The sequence below is a fragment of the Salmo salar genome, chromosome ssa03 (assembly GCF_905237065.1).
Source record: "Salmo salar chromosome ssa03, Ssal_v3.1, whole genome shotgun sequence".
Taxonomy (NCBI): domain Eukaryota; kingdom Metazoa; phylum Chordata; class Actinopteri; order Salmoniformes; family Salmonidae; genus Salmo; species Salmo salar.
The window spans coordinates 36,199,985-36,224,737 of NC_059444.1; the positions used below are offsets into that span (position 1 = coordinate 36,199,985).

General features: G+C 42.5%; 1 protein-coding gene across 1 annotated transcript; it reads right to left on the reverse strand.

The window, feature by feature from the left end:
- Nucleotides 1-1,627: 1,627 nt before the first annotated feature.
- On the reverse strand, nucleotides 1,628-15,233 carry LOC106600387 (nicastrin). Its single transcript, XM_014191693.2, has 17 exons — nucleotides 14,928-15,233; nucleotides 13,858-13,959; nucleotides 10,346-10,469; nucleotides 10,096-10,214; nucleotides 8,285-8,430; nucleotides 7,985-8,129; nucleotides 5,842-5,954; nucleotides 5,005-5,157; nucleotides 4,753-4,857; nucleotides 4,555-4,632; nucleotides 4,261-4,430; nucleotides 4,041-4,143; nucleotides 3,827-3,925; nucleotides 3,567-3,654; nucleotides 3,225-3,379; nucleotides 2,872-3,084; nucleotides 1,628-2,670 (listed from the first exon to the last, which is right to left on the reverse strand). The coding sequence occupies exons 1-17, from the start codon at nucleotides 15,142-15,144 to the stop codon at nucleotides 2,548-2,550; spliced, it is 2,253 nt and encodes a 750-aa protein (XP_014047168.2). The 5' UTR covers nucleotides 15,145-15,233; the 3' UTR covers nucleotides 1,628-2,547.
- Nucleotides 15,234-24,753: the final 9,520 nt, after the last annotated feature.

Consider the following 24,753-nt stretch of genomic DNA (forward strand, 5'->3'; position numbering starts at 1 on the left):
ATAATAAACGTCTCTCTATCCACTGGATGTCTACCAAACTCACTAAAAGTGGCAGTAATAAAGCCTCTCTTGAAAAAGCCAAACCTTGACCTAGAAAATATAAAAAACTATCGGCCTATATCGAATCTCCCATTCCAGGTGAAAAAATTTAGAGAAAGCTGTTGCGCAGCAACTCACTGCCTTCCTGAAGACAAACAATGTATACGAAATGCTTCAGTCTGGTTTTAGACCCCATCATAGCACTGAGACTGCACTTGTGAAGGTGGTAAATTACCTTTTAATGGCGTCAGACCGAGGCTCTGCATCTGTCCTCGTGCTCCTAGACCTTAGTGTTGCTTTTGATACCATCGATCACCACATTCTTTTGGAGAGATTGGAAACCCAAATTGGTCTACACGGACAAGTTCTGGCCTGGTTTAGATCTTATCTGTCAGAAAGATATCAGTTTGTCTCTGCCACCACCATGCTTCACGAGTCAGGGGTGTGAATACTTATGTCAATTAGATATTTCTGTATTTCATTTTTAATAAATGTGAAAACATTCCTAAAAACATGTTTTCACTTTGTCATTGTAGGGTATTATGTGTAGATGGGTGAGAAAATATATATAATTCATACATTTGGAATTCAGGCTGTAATACAACAAAATGTGGAATAAGTCAAGGGGTATGAATACTTTATGAAGGCACTGTATGTCAGTGTGCTGCATTTCAGTAAATTAAACCAGTTGGTCAGCACAAGAGACAATTTTAAGTTTTGCAGACTCTTGAGTAATTCCAATTACATATATTTGTATTTTATTGAAAATGTATTTCTTTCCATTAAGCCTAGACCATAGCTATCTATTCACTTTTTTTAAGGCGGTTGCAATGCTGTGAAAAACAGTTGTACTGCAGTAGACCTAAAAAAAAAAGTTATTCCTTAGGTTGTATTTGCAGGGGACTCCTATTTTGAAAAAAGTTAAAAATCCATGCTCGTGCAGCCAGCATAATACCCTGCTGCAAGGAGAACAGTAATCCTCAACTGTAGCTTTGGTTGCAAAATTCCAATAAACTTTCAATAAATTCCTTGGTTTTACAGAAATCCTGGTTGGAGGTTTCTGGATTTCCTGCTTATTCCCTCCTGCTTGCAAGAATCCACCAACCAGACAAGTAGCATTTCCACTGTCATTTGTTGCTCCTCTGTTAGATGCTCAGGTGACAAAAAAAGCCATATAAATTAAGGTTTTTGTATGTAGCAGAGTTATTGCCAACTGAAAGAGCACAGTCACCCAGGATAGAATCCATGTGGGTTTCTTTACTTGTTTGTGATGTTATTCCTATTATATTTGAGACAAAAATCCATAATTTCAAAAAAATCCTGGTTGGTGGATTCTTGCAAGCAGGAGGGAATAAGCAGGAAATCCAGAAACCTCCAACCAGGATTTCTGTAAAAACAAGGAATTTATTGAAAGTTCCCAGAATTTTGCAATAACTGTAACCCCCCCCCATTCTCGTGGAACCTCAAGGCTGATGTAGTAGCCTATTGTAGGCCCTCTATGTAGAACTACTACTCTGAAGACGAAAAAAACATACTAAGCCATGTACTACACCACATGCCTGGAAATAGTAGAGAAGCAACACTAGAGGATTGGAAAAGCCATGTTTATTTAGTTATCAAGGCAATAATCACATTTATTCCCCAGTTGGTCAGAGATCACCTTCACTTACAAACACACCCCGTATCATTTGACATTTCCATCAATACATAAAAACCTCCGGGCACGATCCTGAAAATTATTAATAGATTTAAAATAACAAAGTAGATTTTTATAGACTGCAAACAAAATAATACCATTTTGATATATACATTTGAATGCAAATCAGGATGTGTTCAGTCACTCAATTCTGATATTTTCTTCATTAATTGGTCTTTTGACCGATGAGATCAGCTCTGAAAAAGATCTGACGTGAAAAGATCTGATGTAAATAGAAGAATTGGGCTGCCTGTGTGAACACAGCTGTAGTGGTCATTCAGCTAAACCCACATCCAAACTCTATTTGCCAGACGTAAGGTTTCATTCTCCCTAGAAATGACAGATCAGTATACTACAGACAGAGAAAAGAAAGCTACTGAACATACTACAACCTCATCCTCAACATTATACACTTACTTGCACACGCTTGCAAGCACTCACTCACCTCCCACTTACACACGCACGCACGCAAGCACACACATTCAAACAAAGCTTAACGCCTACTTCCATGATACAGTAAACAAAACATTATTTGATTGAAAAAAAAAAGAAGAAAAAAATATCAACATCTTTTACACTGGCATAGACCAGCGCAATCTGACCCTGATGAGTCCGGACCAGTCAATTCCAGTTATGTGTTAAACCTCATCTGTGTAAGTCCATCAGGCTCACACAGATAAAACTATCTATTCTGCTTAACCTCTTTGCCTGTCTACCTATCGTGTGTTAAAAAAAAAAAAAAAACGCTGTTTGTTCCTGTTTGGTTGGGAGAGCAGTGGTCGCTGGTCACAGGTTAAAACGCCTGGAGGTAATCAATAGGCGGCGCTAGCGGGTTCCCTCATGGAGCTGAAGAGGACGTCTGCCTTGGTGCTGATGAAGTATGTCACCAGTAGGGATGTGAACAACACAGCCACTCCCGCACCTAAGGTCAGCATCTATGAGAGACAAATTAAGAGGAAGAAAGAGGTGAATGCTGTAGGAGAAAAAACATGATTGTACTTGTCAATGAATTTGACACTATTTCCCTACCTAAACATGATAGTTGGTTCAAACAGAAATCACTTGAACCTAAGCAACACAACTGTAATTGATTAAACAGATGTGGATCATGGAAGGTACGAAGACTGCAGTTTTACCTCCAAGTCCCGGCTCGCTACTAGGAAAATTCGAGCTTTGATGAACTTCCACCGTGATTCTGTCCACGTGGAATAGTCTTTGGAAGCATACTCTCCCAGCTCGAAGGCAGGAGACACTGCTTTGGTCAGGCGTACCGATGCACGCACGCAGAAAGAATCCCTCTGGGTGCTGTTGGGTGGGACAATGCCCTGAACCCAGAGATAGGAGTACATCTGTGAGAGAAACAGTGAATGAGAGTGTGGTGGGATTCCAGCACCATAGTGTACAAATAAACACTATTTTTTACTAACGATGTAAACAGTGATACGCTATACATCTGCACACAGACAGACAGATCCAGCGGCACACCTACCTGTCTGCTCTCGTTCGGCAGCTCATCTGGCTTCTGGCACTGACTCTGGGTGAGGTTGGTGACTGCTCCAGTTAAATTGGCCAGGAGGTACTGGACCAGACGAGTTGGAGTGGAAGACATGGCAACACCAACATAGTACTCTGGTGGGCTGGGCTCTAGGAGACAGAAAAACACAAAGCAATGAAGACCCAAGTACCTCAATACCTTCTTTATGGATGCAAGTGTGTCTGACTAGTAAACATGTACACATGCTCCATATCTGCCTGTGTGTTTATGACATTGGTAGAAGCAGACTGCCTCTGTAGGGTTAAAGGGTGTTTCCCAGTGTGAACTAAAACTCACTGAGAATGTTCTTTAGTTCTGGGGCCATCACTGCCTGAAACCAACTGTTGTTGGAACTAACCAGAAACCCATACAGCATCTGGGTAACCTGAGAGAGAGATTGAGTGTTTGGTCAAATAATTCTGCTTGAAAATATTTTAGATGCTGAGAATGAACAAGTGACTTATGTTAACAGAAATATTGACAGTCATGAAAAATAACAGACTATAACAGTATGACATGTACAACAGCTAAACAGGTAATCATTCACCGAGTCTCACTATTTTGGGGTCTGCTTTGATGGTGTTGACTAGGGACTCGTTTCCCCCGGCCTGCTTGTAGAGAGCACGTGCAACCACCGTAGCCACATCAGTAAGGGACTGAAAGAGTGGAGGGAGGGAGGGAGAATACATTATTGTAACAATGGATCACAATGTAAAGGCAACTGTACCTACTGCAATGGATGTATCAGTGGGATTGCTCTGGTAAGAATACCTGTGCCGTATCAGTCACAAACTCCAGCTGTTCCTCTGGACTCAAGTCAGATGGATAAGTCAGGTTCAGGTTAGCAGCGTTGTCGTAAAAACTCTCATAGTATCTGTGCATGCAAACAGGACAGAACACTCCTCACTACTAACGAAGAAATCAGGCAAGATTAATATTGCCGTAATAAAAATGAACAGCAACGACAGACCATAGTCAAACACTGACTCACCTGTTGTTGAAAGCGGATTCGTGGTCTGCAAGCACAATCCCTGGGATTGGCTGAGCTCGCAGGAAACGCTGGAGGGAGGAGGGCGGGAGCGGCTGAGAGACATTAGGCTCAACCAATAAGAAGCTGAGCCCAGCCGTGGAGGACTGTAAATTGTTCACAAGATTCTTAACCTGAAACAGAGTAAGAGGTTGGGAAAAGTGGGTTGGGAGAAAAGAGAATAAAGAGTATAGAAAAAAAACAGGTGGCCTAGGTAAGAGACACAAAGAAAGAAAGAAAAAAAAAATCCTCCCTCACCTCATCATTGACAGTGTTGTTCCTCCTGGACACAGGGTCTGAGTGGAGAAAGAGGTTGGTGCCACTATGCACGGCCACCTTACAAATAACATAAAAGATCCATCACTCAGTATTGGTTGATTGTATACCCATGTGTTTTGCAAAAAGATGCCTGCATGTGTTTGAGTATTCAATGAGACTGTATACGCATGTCCTTACCTGACCAATCTCTAGTATTGAGTGAACATTGTCCAGGTCTATCACAAACTTGCCATTCTCCATGTCGTAAACCATCCGAGAGCTGCCAATGTAGTCAAAGGTTTCCTGAAAGAGAGGAATAAGCGATCAACATCCTCGCTCATATAGTAAAACACTAAACAATACTGCTATATGATAGTGACCACATGGGACTCATGTACCATAATTGACACATACTAGACTGACTTGCTTAGGGAGACAGAAGGAACTCACCCCTTGGAAGAAGGCAAAGAGGATATTCCGTGTGGGAGGGGCCTCATGAGTGACTTCACGCAGTGCCTGGGCAGCAGCAAGCAGAGTGACAAACCCTGAGATACTTCCCTCTGCTCCAGTTGAAACCTCCCAGAAAAATGCCCTGCTGTCCAGCTACAAAAATGGAGAGTGCAAGGTGTCCAGTCAATTTCTCATGAACTCCAAACAAGAAAAAAACGATGTAAGGATTGTATAGGAAGAGAAATGGTACTGAGCAAATTACCAAAGCAGTTTTTAAGCTCCTTAAATCAAGATGTGTATACCACACACGGGAATGTGGCTCATCTTGTATACCGTTTTGCATAAATTCCAAAAGGCTTATGCTGCGTTCATAACCAAGTGGGAAGGTGGTATTTACCACATACGACTGGGAAGAATCCACTTGAAAACCCCTCCAACTCATAATTACTAGTGGGAAACTCGTCTATCATCCCTGAGCTCCGACTTCTTACACATGCTGACCTCTGACGTCACCTACTAAGGAAATGGCCACGATAACAGAATTTTAAGCAGTTAAATGTAACAAAATAATATTTCTAAAAAGCAATCTATTAACATGGGGTTTGAACACCATTTTTTTTTTACAATTTACAAGCATGATAGCTGTACTTTTAGTTTATTGTTGATGTAGCTTGTTGGCCATTAGCCAATTGGGTTTCTCAACGAGCTCAAAGCATCCAACTGGTATTTACAACTGGTAATTACCACCTTTCCACTTGGTTATGAACACAGCATTAAAACATCTTGTGAACACGTGACAAGATGTGTAAGAGGGAGGCAGGCCTTTGTGTCACTCACCCTGGCTGCTGCTATTACAACGCTCTCGTTCTCCTTGTGGCCGAAGACGGTGTCGTTATAGGGCCGGATGGAACCCCAAACATTATAATCACCCAGAGGGTCACACACCATCTCTGTGAGGGAGGTAGATATGTGGGTGAGAGATACACTGAGTATACAATACATTAGGAACACCTTCCTAATATTAAGTTATACCCGTTTTGCCCTCAGAAGAGCCTCAATTCTTCGGGGCATGGATTACAAGGTGTCGAAAGCGTTCCACAGGGATGCTGGCCCATGTTGACTCCAATGCTTCCCACAGTTGTGTCAAGTTGATTGGATGTCCTTTGGGTGGTGGACCATTCTTGATACACACGGGAAACTGTGAAAAACCCAGCAGCGTTGCAGTTCTTGACACACCCCGTTCAAAGGCACTTAAATATTTTGTCTTGCCCATTCACCCTCATACACAATCCATGTCTCAAGGCTTAAAAATCCTTCTTTAACATGTCTCCTCCCCTTCATCTACACTGATTGGAGTGGATTTAACTGGTATTTAAAGGGATCATAGCTTTCACCTGGTGAATCATAGCTTTTCACTCAGTGTACATGACGGAATGGGAATACTAACTATTCACATATACACAATAATTAGAGCCATGGTTTTTATACTTTATTTTTTGCACTTTGCTTTTACCATTATTTCCAGCATTATCTACTAGGTTTGCAGCAGGTAGAAAGTCTGCTGACCAACCTAGCCACAATGCCAAATAGGCTTTGTGCGATTAAGATCTGCAGATATACGCCTCCCACATTTACACACATTAATTAAATTGACACAAGCCGTCTCCAATCAATCAATGTCTGGTTGTACGTGTGTTTGGTGGTGGTGGGGGGGGGGGGAAAATCGCCTGAGCCAGGGGAGGTGTAGCTGTGCGAATCTAAAATCGCACAAAGCCTATTATTTGGCAAGGAATACTATTTGTAGAGCAGTGAATCTTCACCTCACAATTCAAGATTCGCAGAGCTACGCCTTCCATGGCTTAAGACGTCTGCATGCTTCCCAGCCGATACAGTTCGGAAGAGTTTGTGTATATGCTGTGACGATTTTGTTCACTTTGGACTTTGGTAAGGCTTTGGTCGGCAGTTTGGGCACACATTTCTTTGTTGTTGAGGCAATCAGAAATCAGTATCCAAAGTCTACGCCCCTTTGTCTGATTGATCAAGAGTAGGGATTCTTCAGTAAAGTCTGTTGTCATTCAACGAGAGACGACTCGTTTTCAAGCAAAATTTTTCATTGAGAAATTCTGCACCAAACATCTTACATGCTGACCACACCGCTCACACACGATTTACAATTTTTTTTTGCTGAGTTTATAACAATGCTTAACTCGGTGATGCCTTATGGTAGAAAAAAGCTCTAAAATGTCTGCGAAAGATATGACTCCGATGCATATGGGGATATATTGATTCCTCTCGATGACAATCTGAAGCTAAACTGCGCCTATAATATTCAAGGAGATAAAAAAAAAAATGGACTTTGCTATTCTGTTCCTATTAATTGAGCTTTTCTCTTTCTGAAAAGAGATGTTTGTTTAAACCCAGGCAGCTTTTAGGGAAGCAGTTCTGTTGTTGGGTTATACAACGAATGAGTAGCCAGCAGTTAAAGCTTACAGTTTTCTGTGTCAGTAGAGCCTCTGTCTGGGTGCAAAGGTAACTTTTGAAAGTGCCATGCTTCATAAGGATGTCTAAGATGTAATTATTTTTGTCTCGCCTAGGGCGGCAGAACGTCCAGGGCATTGGTGATTTTATCAATGTAATCAAATAGAAAATATTAGGCTGTTATTGACATTGAACAGATTATATCGCCTACTAACCAGATGTGTTAAAAATTGTGTTTAATTTGTAGCATAGGCCTATGAGGGAGGAGCGTCAGATTTTGTCTCCGCTAGGGCAGCAGAAAGTCCAGGTCCTGCCCTGCCCCCACCAAACATAACCAGACATTCCTTGATTGATTGGAGACAATTAAAGAACGTTTCCTAGGATTTTCTACCTGCAGCAAACCTAGTGGATAAAACTGGAAATACTGGTAAAAGCAAAGCGCCTAAAAAGCATGGCCCTAACAATAATGTATCTCTGCTAACAACAGTGGCTGTTTGTGTACCTGGGTTGATGCTGAAGTTGATGTCGTTGCGTCTCATGCAGGTTGGAGTATTGGTGACTGCGTGCATGTGGGAGAAGAGCTGCATGGCACACAAAGGGTACTGCGGGGCACTGCCGTTCACTGCACGATTATGGTCCAAGTAGCACTGCAAGTAGAGTGGATACATTTATCAGAATGAAGGGTACAGTTTCAATACACAGAAATACTGTAGGATGTTCTTCGGATAAAGACAGTTAATGGTCATTAAGTGACATGATATTAATCCTGACTGGGATGTGACAGCTTGAAGTGATCCCTCACCTGTTTGATGAACTCTGTTTCGTTGTCTTCTTTCAGGGAGAAGACAGGGAAGTCAAATTCCTCATAGGATAGACCGTTCCCCAGAGGGTTCCATACAGTAGTGTTACAGTGTGCCAAATTAGGACCATAGTTGTCGGAGTATACACCTGAGGAAAAAGTAAACCAAGTAAAACAAATTATGTTTAAAAAGCACCCCAGTTAGAAAAGATCACATACTGTACCAGTCAAAAGTTGACAACTACTCATTCAACAGTTTGTCTTTATTTTGACTATTTTCTACATTGTACACTAATAGTGAAGACATCAAAACTATGAAATAACACATATGAAATCAAATAGCAACCCCCCAAAAGTATTAAATCCAAATATATTTTAGATTCTTCAAAGTAGCCACCCTTTGCCTTGATGACAGCTTTGCACACTCTTGGCATTCTCTCAACCAGCTTCACCTGGAATGCTTTTCCAACAGTCTTGAAGGAGTTCCCACATATGCTGAGCACTTGTTGGATGCTTTTCCTTCGCTCTGCGGTCCAACTCATCCCAAACCATCTCAAATTGGGTTGAGGTCAGCTGATTGTGGAGGCCAGGTCATCTGATGCAGCACTCAATCACTCTCCTTCTTGGTCAAATAGCCCATACACAGCCTGGAGGTGTGTTGGGTCATTGTCCTGTTGAAAAACAAATGATAGTGGGACTATGCACAAACCAGATGGGATGGGGAAATCGCTGAAGAATGATGTGGTAGCCATGCTGGTTAGGTGTGCCTTGAATTCTAAATCAATCACTGACAGTGTCACCAGCAAAGCACCCCCACACAATCACACCTCCTCCTCCATGCTTCACGGTGGGAATTATACATGTGGAGATAATCCGTTCACCTACTGTGCATCTCACAAAGACACGGTGGTTGGAACCAAAAATCTCAAATTTGGACTCATCAGACCAAAAGGACAGATTTCCAACAGTCTAATGTCCATTGCTCACGTTTCTTGGCCCAAGCAAGTCTCTTCTTCTTATTGGTGTCCTTTAGTAGTGGTTTCTTTGCAGCAATTCGACCATGAAGGCCTGATTCACGCAGTCTCCTCTGAACCATTGATGTTGAGACGCATCTGTTACTTGAACTCTGTGAAGCATTTATTTGGGCTGCAATTTCTGAGGCTGGTAACTCTAATGAACTTATCCTTTGCAGCAGAGGTAACTCTGGGTCTTCCTTTCCTGTGGCAGTCCTCATGAGAGCCAGTTTCATAATAGCGCTTGATGGTTTTTGCGACTGCACTTGAAGAAATGTTCAAAGTTCTTCAAATATTTCGGATTGACTGACTTTCACGTCTTAAAGTAATGGACTGTCGTTTCTCTTTGCATATTTGAGCTGTTCTTGCCATGGGCTTGGTCTTTTACCAAATACGGTTATCTTCTGTATACCACCCCTACCTTGTCACAACAATGCTCAAACGCATTATGGAAAGAAATTCCACAAACAAAATTTTAACAAGGCGCACCTGTTAAATGAAATGCATTCCAGGTGACTACCTCATGAAGCTGGTTGAGAGAATGCCAAGAGTGTGCAAAGCTGTCATCAAGGCAAAGGGTGGCTACTTTGAAGAAACTCAAATATAAAATGTATTTTGATTTGTTTAACACTTTTTTGGTTACTATATGATTCCATGTGTTATTTCATAGTTTTGATGTCTTCACTACTATTCTACAATGTTGAAAATAGTAAAAAAAAAAAATAAGTAGCTGCCCCCAAACTTTTGACTGGTACTATAGTCATTTTGACGGACTGGAGTCCTAACGTCTGATCCACCTACCTGTGTTCTCATTGGGACATGTCGTGTGTGGCGAGAACTCTGGTGGGCTAGTATTTGGGACCACCACTGCAACCCCAGCTACCCTGTTGGATTCATTCTTCATCTTCATCATGATGGACCTGTAGAGAGAAGACAATCCTTGAGCGTGACGGGGCTACTAGGACATGGATCATATCATTGTGCGGCTATGATGAACGATAGTCACAGTGAGTGAGTGGGTTAAATGTTTTTGGCTGTGTGTGTAGCCTACCTGGTGAAGAGGGATGATTCCAACAGAACCATATAAGGAGGATTGGGTCCTTTGCTCAAAGGCCATTCCAGATCTGACTCAGACTCCAAGACATGGATCACACCTGTATCACCTGATATCGAGGCTGACACACAGGATAGAAAAAACACTTGTCTTAGTATGCAAATCTTCGATCTGTATTCCAGCATTACAAAAAGTACAGCTTGGATAGAAACCACAGTCAGTGTTTCCCTGTATTAATTTAGCAGCGGCATACCGCTGCTGCTAAATTGTTGCCGCCACCCACATTTTTTGAAATAAATTTTCAGGAGGGAAAAATGCGTTCAGTGTAAACTTTAGACTAAAACCTGTCAGAAAGTTTGTAGAAAAAAATTATTGACCTAGATATTTTTTAATAATCTAAACTTTTAAGAACTAGAAATCACCTAAATAAAAACTAAAACAATGAAACCAATGAAATAGACTATGAATTTAGGAGTACTATTGGCATGGACGGATTACCGACCGGGCACGCAGGCCACATGCCCAAATTGGGGTCCTTGTTGATTTTGTTGTTTGAGCATAAAGACACAAAATTAGCCATGGCAAAATGTGTAGAATGCAGAAAAAAAGTTATTGAAAAATGTCAACATTTTCTCTCAGCTCCATGCAGTCTTCAACCAGGATCTCAGCGATCACTGCCTCATTGCCTGCATCCGTAATGGGTCCGCGGTCAAACGACCACCCCTCATTACAGTCAAACACGGCAAACACTTCAGCGAGCAGGCCTTTCTAATTGACCTGGCCCGGGTATCCTGGAAAGATATTGACCTCAATCCGTCAGTAGAGGATGCCTGGTTATGCTTTAAAAGTGCTTTCCTCACAATCTTCAAAAAATGTAGAACAAGTTACAGATATAGCCCTTGGTTCACGCCAGACCTAACTGCCCTTGACCAGCACAAAAACATCCTGTGGCGTACTGCACTAGCATCGAATAGCCCCCGCGATATGCAACCTTTCAGGGAAGTTAGGAACCAATACACACAGGCAGTATGAAAAAGCTAGCTTTTGCTTTCCTAACAGAAATTTGCATCCTGTAGCACAAACTCCAAAAAGTTCTGTTACACTGTAAAGTCCATGGAGAATAAGAGCACCTCCTTCCAGCAGCCCACTGCACTGAGGCTAGGAAACACTGTCACCACCGATAAATCTACGATAATCGAGAATTTCAATAAGCATTTTTCAACGGCTGGCCATGCTTTCCACCTGGCTACCCCTACCCCAGTCAACAGCTCTGCACCCCCCACAGCAACTTGCCGAAGCCCCCCCCCATTTCTCCTTCACCCAAATCCAGATAGCTGATGTTCTGAAAGAGCTGCAAAATCTGGACCCCTACAAATCAGCTGGGCAAGACAATCTGGGCCCTCTCTAAAATTATCCGCCGCAATTGTTGCAACCCCTATTACTAGCCTGTTCAACCTCTCTCTTTCTAAGGTCTTCGAAAGCAACGTTAACAGATCACCGACCATTTCGAATCCCACCGTACCTTCGCTGCTATGCAATCTGGTTTCCGAGCTGGTCATGGGTGCACCTCAGCCACGCACAATGTCCTAAACGATATAACCGCCATCGACAAAAGACAATACTGTGCAGCTGTATTCATCGACCTGACCAAGGCTTTCGACTCTGTCAATCACCACATTCTTATCGGGAGACTGAATAGCCTTGGTTTCTCAAATGACTGCCTCGCCTGGTTCACCAAATACTTCTCAGAGTTCAGTGTGTCAAATCGGAGGGCCTGTTGTCCAGAACTCTGGCAGTCTCTATGGGGGTGCCACAGGGTTCAATTCTCGGGCCGACTCTTTTCTCTGTATACATCAATGATGTTGCTCTTGCGGCTGGTGATTCTCTGATCCACCTCTGCACAGACGACACCATTCTGTATACTTCTGGCCCTTCTTTGGACACTGTTAATTAACCTCCAGACGAGTTTCAATGCCATACAACTCTCCTTCCGTGGCCTCCAACTGCTCTTAAATGCAAGTAAAACTAAATGCATGGTCTTCAACCGATCACTGCCCGCACCTGCCCGCCTGCCTAGCATCACTACTCTAGACAGCTCCGACTTAGAATATGTGGACAACTACAAATACCTAGGTGTCTGGTTAGACTGTAAACTCTCCTTCCAGACTCACATTAAGCATCTCCAATCCAAAATTAAATCTAGAACCGGCTTCCTATTTCGCAAGAAAGCCTCCTTCATTCATGCTGCCAAACATACCCCCACTGGCTCCAGGTCATCTATAAAAGTCTTTGCTAGGTAAAGCCCCGCCTTATCTCAGCTCACTGGTCACCATAGCAGCACCCACCCGTAGCACGCGTTCCAGCAGGTATATTTCACTGGTCACCCCCAAAGCCAATTCCTCCTTTGGCCGCCTTTCCTTCCAGTTCTTTGCTGCCAATGACTGGAACGAATTGCCAAAAAAAAAATCACTGAAGCTGGAGACTCATATCTCTCTCACTAACTTTAAGCATCAGCTATCAGAGCAGCTTACAGATCAATGTACCTGTACATAGCCCATCTTTAAATTGCCCATCCAACTACCTCATCCCCATATTGTTATATCTTTTTTTATTTTTGCTCCTTTGCACCCCATTATCTCTACTTGCACATTCATCTTCTGTACGTCTATCACTCCAGTGTTTATTTGCTAAGTTGTAATTATTTCGCCACTACGGCCTATTTATTGCCTTACCTTGCTAATTTTACTTAATTTTCACACACTGTATATAGATTTTTCTATTGTGTTATTGACTGTACGTTTGTTTATTCCATGTGTAACTCTGTTGTTGTTTGTGTTGCACTGCGTCGCTTTATTTTGGCCAGGTCGCAGTTGTAAATGAGAACTTGTTCTCAACTGGCTTACTTGGTTAAATAAAACGTGAAATAAAAAAGAAATAAAAACGTGAGAAAAAAACTGAATTACAGGAAAGTAGCCCCTTTTGGATACAGAAAAAGCCTTGCTTAGGTCTACAGGATGCAAATCTATCATCAAGGCAAAGGGTGGCTACTTTGAAGAATCTCACATATAAAATATATTTTGATTTGTTTAACACTTATTTCATAGTTTTGATGTCTTCCCTATTATTCTACAATGTACAATAGTTTAAAAAAATAAATGTTAAAAACCTGGAATGAGTAGGTGTGTACAAACTTGACTGATACTGTATATAAACTTAGCAGAATTGGTCAGGAGCCCGTAAAACAGCTGCTATGCACTGCAGCGCCATCTTACACGCACACACACACACAGTCTCACATGTTGAGCTCTCTAGCATCTTGAAAGTGCGCCTTGGTAGGAGTATTAGGCCCATTTAATGTTTTTTAAAAATGCTAATGTAAAAGAGTCAACTGTAAGAAATGTTTTTACCAATATGTACTTGGGTTCATTTCTGGGAAGGGGGGGGTCACTGGAAATGACACCCACATTTCTTCTACAAAGAAATCCAGTGTGTCATGCTATGTCACTCACACTGGCAGCCAATCTGATGTGTAGCATTGAGCAGTCGAACGCATGGTACAGTGTTATTCAGCTCCACATAAATCTTCTGCTCAACAGAGTTACAGCTCACATCTGAAAGACAAAAGAAAAATACAATTGAAGTGGCCAATTTCTGTAGTGATGTATTCCCATTCCCAAGACACCTAACCATTTCATCCAGAGTCATCCTGAAGCCTATAATGCCTGTATAGCCGCCCACTCACTGCTTGACTTAAGATTTCGAGCTACAGTAGCTATCAGTTTCACAATCGTGTTAACTAGCCAGCTGGCTAACCTAGCTAAGTGCATCTCATATGGGACTTCAACAAACTAGCTACATAATTGTGTTTGTCGAAGAGTGCAATGGGGTAAAAATATGACCTCACTGTCAGCAACATCGTTGTAACTGGCTAGAATCTAGATATAGCCTTGGGATCACTATTTGTCATGTGTGTGTATTCTGATCTTTAACCTGAATATACTTCCTAAGGCTTTGGGTGACTTGAGGTATCCTTTCCCTCATTTTAGAGCTACAAGGACTAAACCAGTATACATTGTTTATAGGCAGATTTAATTAAAAAAAAAAAAAAATGATATAGCCTTGGGATACTAACTACTATACCGTTTACAGTAACGTTAGCTGCGAGTTACAATGGAAAAACCCAATGCAATACCCCAACAGAGGATAACTTGCTAAACCAAACTAAAACGGCAATTATAATCGTTGTAACTGGCTGGAATCTAGATAGAGCCTTGGGCTCTAAGCTAGCTACTATACCATTTACAGTGACGTTAGCTGCGAGTTACAATGGAAACACCCAATACAATACCCTAACAGAGGATAACTTGCTAAACCAAACTAAAACGGCAATTATAATCGTTGTAACTGGCTAGAATCTAGATAGAGCCTTGGGCTCTAAGCTAGCTACTATACCATTTACAGTAACGTTAGCTGCGAGTTACAATGGAAATAGCCAATGCAATACCCCAACAAAGAGGATAACTTGCTAAGCCAAACGAAAACGGTAATTGAAAGTATGTAGCTAGTATTATAAACTTACTTTTGTAAAGCCCACAAACTAACAATATTATAACCCATTTCGACGATTCCAAATCCATCTTCCTGGTTTCAGAAACAACGCTGAAAGTCATAGATATTAAAACCAGGAGATGGGAATACGTGGATGACGTCAGCGCTATCGAGAAACACCCAATGACGCATGAAGCCGGAAGTATTTTAATTTGAAGCGCTCCGTATAGTCTACCACCTTGTGGCATGAATGAGAATTGCAAGCTTGAGCAGAGAGTTTCTGTCTTTGCGTGTAGTCCTAAAACCCAGAAATCTGTGACCTGGTTCGCTCAGCCATATGGGAAAAATGAATGGCGAAAGAATAGGTTTTTAGAATAAACTCCGAAAATAAGGTCTGAGGTTAACACAAGATTATCTCATAGAAGAAAACGTATAAGATATCCTAAACCTGTGTTTACCACACACCTTATTTTCGGCGTTTATCCAAAAACGTCATTAAATAACTCCACCATGTCGGTCAGAGTTAGTGCCTACAAAAAGACGCCATTACTATTTATTTCTATAGAGCTCTCCAGCTTGTAGTCCTAAAAATAGGAAATGATTTATGTCTGGTTCGTTCAGCCAATCCTATGGGGAAAGAATAGAGTTTTGGAATAAACACCGAAAATAAAGTCTGAGGTTAACACAGACTTATGAGATCTTATAAGTTTTGTTCTATGAGATAATGTCGTTCAGTTAACATGACCTTTGTGAATTATGAAGCCTTTTTGTGCTTTCTAAATAACATAAATGGTTTAAAAAATTCATAGAAAGTGACGTTAGCTGATTAAGATTATCTGATAGAACAAAACATATAAGATCTCCTAAGCCTGTGTTTACCACAGAGTTTATCAAAAAACCCTACAATAACTCCATGAACTTTCCCATAGGCTTTGTTCATGGTGGAGTTAGTGCCTTCAAAAAGACACCATTACTATTGCTCTCTATGGCACAATTTGTTTTTCTAAGGATCATGGTGAAATAGTTGTAACTAGCAAAGGATGTCGTAATTCTGATCCTGCCTGAGAGAGTTAGCCTTAATGTCTATGGTCGCGTTTGAGTGGTCAGCCGAAAGGAAGCCGACGGAAGTCGACAAGTAAAGTCGGAGGAGGTACATATGCACCGACTGCTATTTCTGCTATTTCTAGGAAACGCGACAATTGCAGGCATGGCATTCACCTTTGTTATTGCCCATGAAGTGGATGCTATTGAAATGTCAGTTCTACACAAAGCAGAACATGATCAACATGGTCCAAGGAATTAATATCCTGATGATAAGTAAATTAGATACCAGCCCAAGCTCTTTTTAACATTCACAAAACTTGTTTTGCATTTTTGTGATGGTTTTCTCAAAGTATAACCAGGTAGTGAGTGCAATGGCTACTAGAATGACAGAGGTGTTTTTGCAGCATATGGGATATGCTCGGTTGTTTGCCATTGAGCGGAAAGGAAGAAAGAACTCTCTAGGAAAAATAAATGTGGAGATGTATGTTTCCTGATTAACTGCTCATGTTGTGATTGTTGTAATGTACAGGAACTGAAGTCCTTTTGTTCTCCCGATCTGGAATACCTCACCCTCAAATGCCGTCCGCATTACCACCCGAGAGAATTCTCTTTGGTCTTAGTCACTGCCATGGATATTCACTCCCAAGCCGACACCGCAGCGGCTCTCAAAGAACTACACTGGACATTGTGCAAACTGGAAACCGCATATCCTGAGGCTGCATTTATTGTATTTGGGGTCATTAATAAAGGAAATCTGAGGAAAACGCTACCGAAGTTTTATCAACACATCTCCTGTGCTACTTGTTTATAGGGCACTTTTGACCATTGCTACTCCCCCTTCCGGGACGGCTATAAGGCCCTCCCCTTCCCTCCCTTCGGAAAATCAGGTCACGCCTCCATTCTGCTCCTCCCCGCCTATAAGCAGAAACTTATACAGGAAGTAACCGTGTTAAGGACTGTTCAACGTTGGTCTGACCAATCAGAATCTATACCTAAAGTTTGTTTTGATCATGCAGACTGGGATATGTTCCCGGTTGCCTCTGAGAGTAGTATTGACGTATACACTGACTCTGTGACTGAGTTCATCAGGAAGTGGATAGAGGATGTTGTTCCCACTGTGACGATTAGAACTTATCCAAACCAAAAAACATGGATAGATGGCAGCATTTGCACAAAACTGAAAGCGTGAAACACCGCAGTTAACCACGGCGAGGTGAATGGGAACATGGATGAGTACATATAGTCCAGCTATTCCCTCCGTAAGGCAATCCAACAGGCAAAACGACTGTACAGGAACAAAGTGGAGTTGAAATTCAACAACTCAGACAGGAGACGTATGTGGCAGGGACAACAGACAATCACAGATTATAAAGGGAAAGCCAGCCACGTTGCTGACACCGACGCCTTGCTCACAGACAAGCTAAACACCTTCTTCGCCTCCTTCAAGAAAAACACAGTGCCGCTGACGCAGGCCACCGCCGCTCACGAGGACTGTAAAGCTCTCATTCTCCATACATGTGCAAACCATCTGCCTGGAGTGTTTACGGACATATTCAATCTCTCCCTAGTCTGTTGTCCCTACTTTCTTCAAAATATCCACCATTGTTCCTGTACCCAAGAAAGCGAAGGTAACTGCACTAAATTACTATTGCCCCGTAGCACTCACTTCTGTCATAATAAAGTGCTTTGAGAGTCTAGTTAAGGATCATATCACCTCCACCCTACCCAACACCCTAGACCAGGCCTGGGCAACTCCAGTCCTCGGGGGCCTGATTGGTGTCACACATTTTCCCAAGCCCCAGCTAACACACCTGACTTCAAAAATCAACTAATCATGATCTTCAGTTAAAAATGCAATTAGTTTAAATTAGGTGTGTTTGCTATGGATGGGGGAAAGGTGTGACACCAGTCAGGCCCCCGAGGACTGGAATTGCCCAGGCCTGCCCTAGACCCAATACAATTGGAGACTACAAATGGAGACATGATGGCGCCAACGGAGATGGCAGCATTGCGACTAGCTCTTAAGCAACTCTGCAGTATTTTGTTTGTTTATTTACCTGCCACCATAGACCTTCCTCAATTTGCTTACCGCCCCAATAGATCCACAGACGATGCAATCGTCACCACACTGCACACTGTCCTGTACCATCTGGACAAGAGGAAAACCTATGTAAGAACGCTTAATATTGACTACAGCTCAGCATTCAACACCATAGCACCCTCTAAGCTCATCATCAAACTTAAGGCCCTGGGACTGAACCCCACCCTGTGCAACTGGGTCCTGGACTTCCTGACGGGTTGCCCCCAGGTGGTGAAGGTAGGAAACAACACCCCGTCTTTGCTGATCCACAAGGGTACGTGCTCAGCCCCCTCCTGTACTCCCTGTTCACCCGTTACTGCGTGGCCAAGCACGCCTCCAACTCAATCATCAAGTTTGCAGACGACACAACAGTAGTATGCTTGATTACCAACAATGATGAGGCAGCCTACAGGGAGGAGGTGAGGGCTCTGGGAGTGTGGTGCCAGGAATATTACCTCTCACTCAAAGTCAACAAATCTAAGGAGATGATCGTGGACTTCAGGAAACAGCAGAGGGAGCACCCCCCTATCCACATCGATGGGACCGCAGTGGAGAAGGTGGAAAGCTTCAAGTTCCTTGGCGTACACAACACTGACAAACTGAAATGGTCCACCCACACAGACGGTGTGGTGAAGAAGGCGCAACAGCGCCTCTTCAACCTCAGGAGGCTAAAGATATTTTGCTCAACACCTAAAACCCTCACAAACTTTTACAGATGCACAATTGAGAGCATCCTGTTGGGCTGTATCACCGCCTGGTACGGCAATTGATAATCAAGGACATCAACCACCCGAGCCATTGCCTGTTCACCCTACTATCATCCAGAAGGCGAGGTCAGTACAGGTGCATCAAAGCTGGGACCGAGAGACTGAAAAACAGCTTCTATCTCAAGGCAATCAGACTGCTAAACAGCCATCACTAGCACATCAGGGGCGGCTGCCTACAGACATAGACTAGGAATCACTGGCCACTTTTAGAAATGGATCACTAGCCACTTTAATAATGTTCCGTATCTAGCATTACTCATCTCATATGTATAAACCACACTCCACACTATTCTACGGTATCTTAGTCACTTTTAAATTGTGTTTACATGTTGCATCCCCCATTTCATACAGTTGAAGTCGAAAGTTTACATACACCTTAGCCAAATACATTAATACTCAGTTTTTCACAATTCCAGACATTTAATCCTAGTAAAAATGTCCTGTCTTAGGTCAGATAGGATCACCACTTTATTTTAAGAATGTGAAATGTCAGAATAATAGTAGAGATAATTATTTATTTCAGCTTTTATTACTTTTATCACATTCCCAGTGGGTCAGAAGTTTACATACACTCAATTAGTGTTTGGTAGCATTGCCTTTAAATTGTTTAACTTAGGTCAAACGTTTCGGGTAGCCTTCCACAAGTGTCCCACAATAAGTTGGGTGAATCTTGGCCCATTCCTCCTGACAGAGCTGGTGTAACTGAGTCAGGTTTGTAGGCCTCCTTGCTCGCACACGCTTTTTCAGTTCTGCCCACAAATTTTCTATAGGATTGAGGTCAGAGCTTTGTGATTGCCACTCCAATACCTTGACTTTGTTGTCCTTAAGCCATTTTGCCACAACTTTGGAAGTATGCTTGGGGTCATTATCCATTTGGAAGTCCCATTTGTGACCAAGCTTTAACTTCCTGACTGATGTTCTGAGATGTCGCTTCAACATATCCACATAATTTTCCTTTCTCATGACGCCATCTATTTTGTGACGTGCACCAGTCCCTCTGCAGCAAAGCACCCCCACAACATGATGCTGACACCTATGCGCTTCACGGTTGGGATGGTGTTCTTCGGCTTGCAAGCCTCCCCCTTTTTCCTCCAAACATAACGATGGTCATTATGGCCAAACAGTTCCATTTTTGTTTCATCAGACCAGAGGACATTTCTCCAAAATGTACGATCTTTGTCCCCATGTGCAGTTGCAAACCGTAGTCTGGCTTTTTTATGGCGGTTTTGGAGCAGTGGCTTCTTCCTTGCTGAGCGGCCTTTCAGGTTATGTCGATATAGGACTCGTTTTACTGTGGATATAGATACTTTTGTACCTGTTTCCTCCAGCATCTTCACAAGGTCCTTTGCTCTTGTTCTGGGATTGATTTGCACTTTTCGCACCAAAGTACGTTCATCTCTAGGAGACGGAACGCGTCTCCTTCCTGAGTAGTATGATGGCTGCGTGGTCCCATGGTGTTTATACTAGCGTACTATTGTTTGTACAGATGAACGTGGTACCTTCAGGCGTTTGGAAATTGCTCCCAAGGATGAACCAGACTGGTGAAGGTCTACAATTTTTTTCTGAGGTCTTGGGTGGTTTCTTTGGATTTTCCCATGATGTCAAGCAAAGAGGCACTGAGTTTGAAGGTAGGCCTTGAAATACATCCACAGGTACACCTCCAATTGACTCAAATTATGTCAATTCGCCTATCAGAAGCTTCTAAAGCCATGACATAATTTTCTGGAATTTTCCAAGCTGTTTCAAGGCACAGTGAACTTAGTGTATGTAAACTTCTGACCCACTAGAATTGTGACACAGTGAATTATAAGTGAAATAATCTGTCTGTAAACAATTGTTGGTAAAATGACTTGTGTCATGCACAAAGTAGATGTCCTAAACGACTTGCCAAAACTATAGTTTGTTAACATGACATTTGTGGAGTGGTTGAAAAACAAGTTTTAATGACTTCAACCTAAGTGTATGTAAACTTCCGACTTCAACTCTATGTACTGTATTGTGTTCTAGACTACACCACTGACTGTTAAACAGCCATCTCCAGCACATCAGAGGCTGCTGCCTATAGACATAGATTAGGAATCACTAGCCACTTTAAGGAAATGAAACACTAGCCACTTTAATAATGTCTCCGTATCTTGCATTACTCATCTCATATGTGTAAACTGTACTCTATACTATTCTACGGTATCTTAGTCACTTTAATTGTTTGTAAATATTGCATCACCCATCTCATATGTATATACTGTACTCTATACTATGCCACTGTATCTTAGTCCAATGCCGCTCTGACATATACAGTTGTGGCCAAAGGTTTTGAGAATGACACAAATATTAATTTTAACAAAGTCTGCTGCCTCAGTTTGTATGATGGCAATTTGCATATACTCCAGAATGTTATGAAGAGTGATCAGATGAATTGCAATTAATTGCAAAGTCCATCTTTGCCATGCAAATGAACTGAATCCCCAAAAAACATTTCTACTGCATTTCAGCCCTGCCACAAAAGGACTAGCTGACATCATGTCAGTGATTCTCTCGTTAACACAGGTGTGAGTGTTGACGAGGACAAGGCTGGAGATCACTCAGTCATGATGATTGAGTTCGAATAACAGACTGGAAGCTTCAAAAGGAGGGTGGTGCTTGGAATCATTGTTCTTCCTCTGTCAACCATGGTTTCCTGCAAGGAAACACGTGCCATCCTCATTGCTTTGCACATAAAGGGCTTCACAGGCAAGGATATTGCTGCCAGTAAGATTGCACCTAAATCAACCATTTATCGGATCATCAAGAACTTCAAGGAGAGCGGTTCAATTGTTGTGAAGAAGGCTTCAGGGCGCCCAAGAAAGTCCATCAAGCGCCAGGACCGTCTCCTAAAGTTGATTCAGCTGCGTGATCGGGGCACCACCAGTATAGAGCTTGCTCAGGAATGGCAGCAGGCAGGTGTGAGTGCATCTGCACGCACAGTGAGGTGGAGACTTTTGGAGGATGGCCTGGTGTCAAGAAGGGCAGCAAAGAAGCCACTTCTCTCCAGGAAAAACATCAGGGACAGACTGATATTCTGCAAAAGGTACAGCGATTGGACTGCTGAGGACTGGGGTAAAGTCATTTTCTCTGATGAATTCCCTTTCCAATTGTTTGGGGCATCCAGAAAAAGCTTGTCCGGAGAAGACAGGGTGAGCGCTACCATCAGTCCTGTGTCATGCCAACAGTAAAGCATCCTGAGACCATTCATGTGTGGGGTTGCTTCTCAGCCAAGGGAGTGGGCTCACTCACAATTTTGCCTAAGAACACAGCAATGAATAAAGAATGGTACCAACACATCCTCCGAGAGCAACTTCTCCCAACCATCCAGGAACAGTTTGGTGATGAACAATGCCTTTTCCAGCATGATGGAGCACCTTGCCATAAGGCAAAAGTGATAACTAAGTGGCTTGGGGAACAAAACATCGATATTTTGGGTCCATGGCCAGGAAACTCCCCAGAACTTAATCCCATTGAGAACTTGTGGTCAATCCTCAAGAGGCGGGTGGACAAACAAAAACCCACAAATTCTGACAAACTCCAAGCATTGATTATGCAAGAATGGGCTGCCATCAGTCAGGATGTGGCCCAGAAGTTAATTGACAGCATGCCAGGGCGGATTGCAAAGGTCTTGAAAAAGAAGGGTCAACACTGCAAATATTGACACTTTGCATCAACTTCATGTAATTGTCAATAAAAGCCTTTGACACTTTATGAAATGCTTGTAATTATACTTCAGTATTCCATAATAACATCTAACAAAAATATCTAAAGACACTGAGGCAGCAGACTTTGTGGAATTTAATATTTGTGTCATTCTCAAAACTTTTGGCCATGACTGTACAGTACTGTGCAAAAGTTTTAGGCAGGTGTGAAAAAAATGCTGTAAAACAGACATGTTAATAGATTATAATAGATTATATTTATGAATTAACTAAATGCAAAGTGAGTGAACAGAAGAAAAATCTAAATCAAATCCATATTTGGTGTGACCACCTTTTGCCTTCTAAACGGCATCAATTCTTCTAGGTACACTTGCACAAAGTCAAGGATTTTGTAGGCATATAGTCAGGTGTGTGATTAAACAATTATACCAAACAGGTGCTAATGATCATCAATTCAATATGTAGGTTGAAACACAATCATTAACTGAAACAGGCAACGTTGAGGACCGTAGACGCAGGGGTTGGCCAAGGAAACTTACTGCAGCAGATGAAAGAAACATAATGCTTACTTCCCTTTGCAATCGGAATATGTCAAACAGTGCCATCAGCTCGGAATTGGCAGAAAACAGTGGGACCCTGGTACACCCATCTACTGTCCGGAGAAGTCTGGTCAGAAGTGGCCTTCATGGAAGACTTGCGGCCAAAAAGCAATACCTCTGGCGTGGAAACAAGGCCAAGCAACTCAACTATGCACAAAAACACAGGAACTGGGGTGCAGAAAAAGGGCAGCAGGTGCTCTGGACTGATGAGTCAAAATTTGAAATATTTGGCTGTAGCAGAAGGCAGTTTGTTCGCTGAAGAGCTGGAGAGTGGTACACAAATGAGTGTCTGAAGGCAACAGTGAAGCATGGTGGAGGTTCCTTGCAAGTTTGGGGCTGCATTTCTGCAAATGGAGTTGGGGATTTGGTCACAATTAATGGTCTCCTCAATGATGAAAAGTACAGGCAGATACTTATCCATCACGCAATACCATCAGGGAGGCATCTGATAGGCCCCAGATTTATTCTGCAGCATGACATCGACCCCAAACATACAGCGAAAGACATTAAGAACTATCTTCAGCGTAAAGAAGAACATGGAGCCCCCACAGAGCCCTGATCTCAACATCATTGAGTCTGTCTGGGATTACATGAAGAGAGAGAAGCACCTGAGGCAGCCTAAATCCACAGAAGAACTATTGTTAGTTCTTCAAGATGTTTTGGGCCAACCTACCTGCCCGAGTTCCTTCAAAAACTGTGTGCAAGTGTACCTAGAGGAATTGATGCTGTTTTGAAGGAAAAGGGTGGTCACACCAAATATTGATTTGATGTACATTTTTCTTCTGTTCACTCACTTTGCATTTTGTTAATTGATAAATATAAACTATTACCATGTCTATGCTTGAAAGCATTCTTACTTTACATCATTTTTTCACACCTGCCTAAAACCTTTGCACAGTACTGTATGCATATATATTCTTAATCCATTCGTTACTTAGATTTATGTGTATTTTGGGTATATGTTGTGAAACTGTTAGATATCACTTGTTAGATATTACTGCACTGTCGGAGCTAGAAGCACAAGAATTTCGCTGCACCCGCAATAACATCTGCTAAACACATGTATGTGACCAATAACATTTGATTTGATTTGCATGCCGCCACAATAGATCCACGGATGACACAATCGCCATCGCACTGCACACTGCCTTATTCCATCTGGACAAGAAGAATACCTATGTAAGAATGCTGTTCATCGGCTACAGCTCAGCCTTCAACACCATAGTGCCTTCCAAGCTCATCACTAAGCTTGGGCACTGGCTCTGAACCCCACCCTGTGCTCTGAACCCCACCCCAGGTGGTTAAGGTAGGAAACAACACCTCCGCTGCGCTGATCCTTAACAGGGGGGTCCCACAAGTGTGAGTGCTCAGCCCTCTCTTGTAGCCCCTTTTCATCCATGACTGCGTGGCCATGTACGTCTCCAACTCAATCATCAAGTTTGCAGACGACACCACATTGATTGGCCTGATTACCAACAAGGATGAAACAGCCTCCAGGGAGCAGGTGAGGGCCCTGGCAGAGTGGTGGCAGGAAAATAACCTCTCCCTGATCGTGGACTTCAGGAGACAGCAGAGAGAGCATGCCCACATTGACATCGACGGTACCGCAGTTGAGAGGGTGAAAAGCGCCTCTTCAACCTCAGGAGGCTGAATACATTTGGCTTGGCCGCTAAATCCCTCA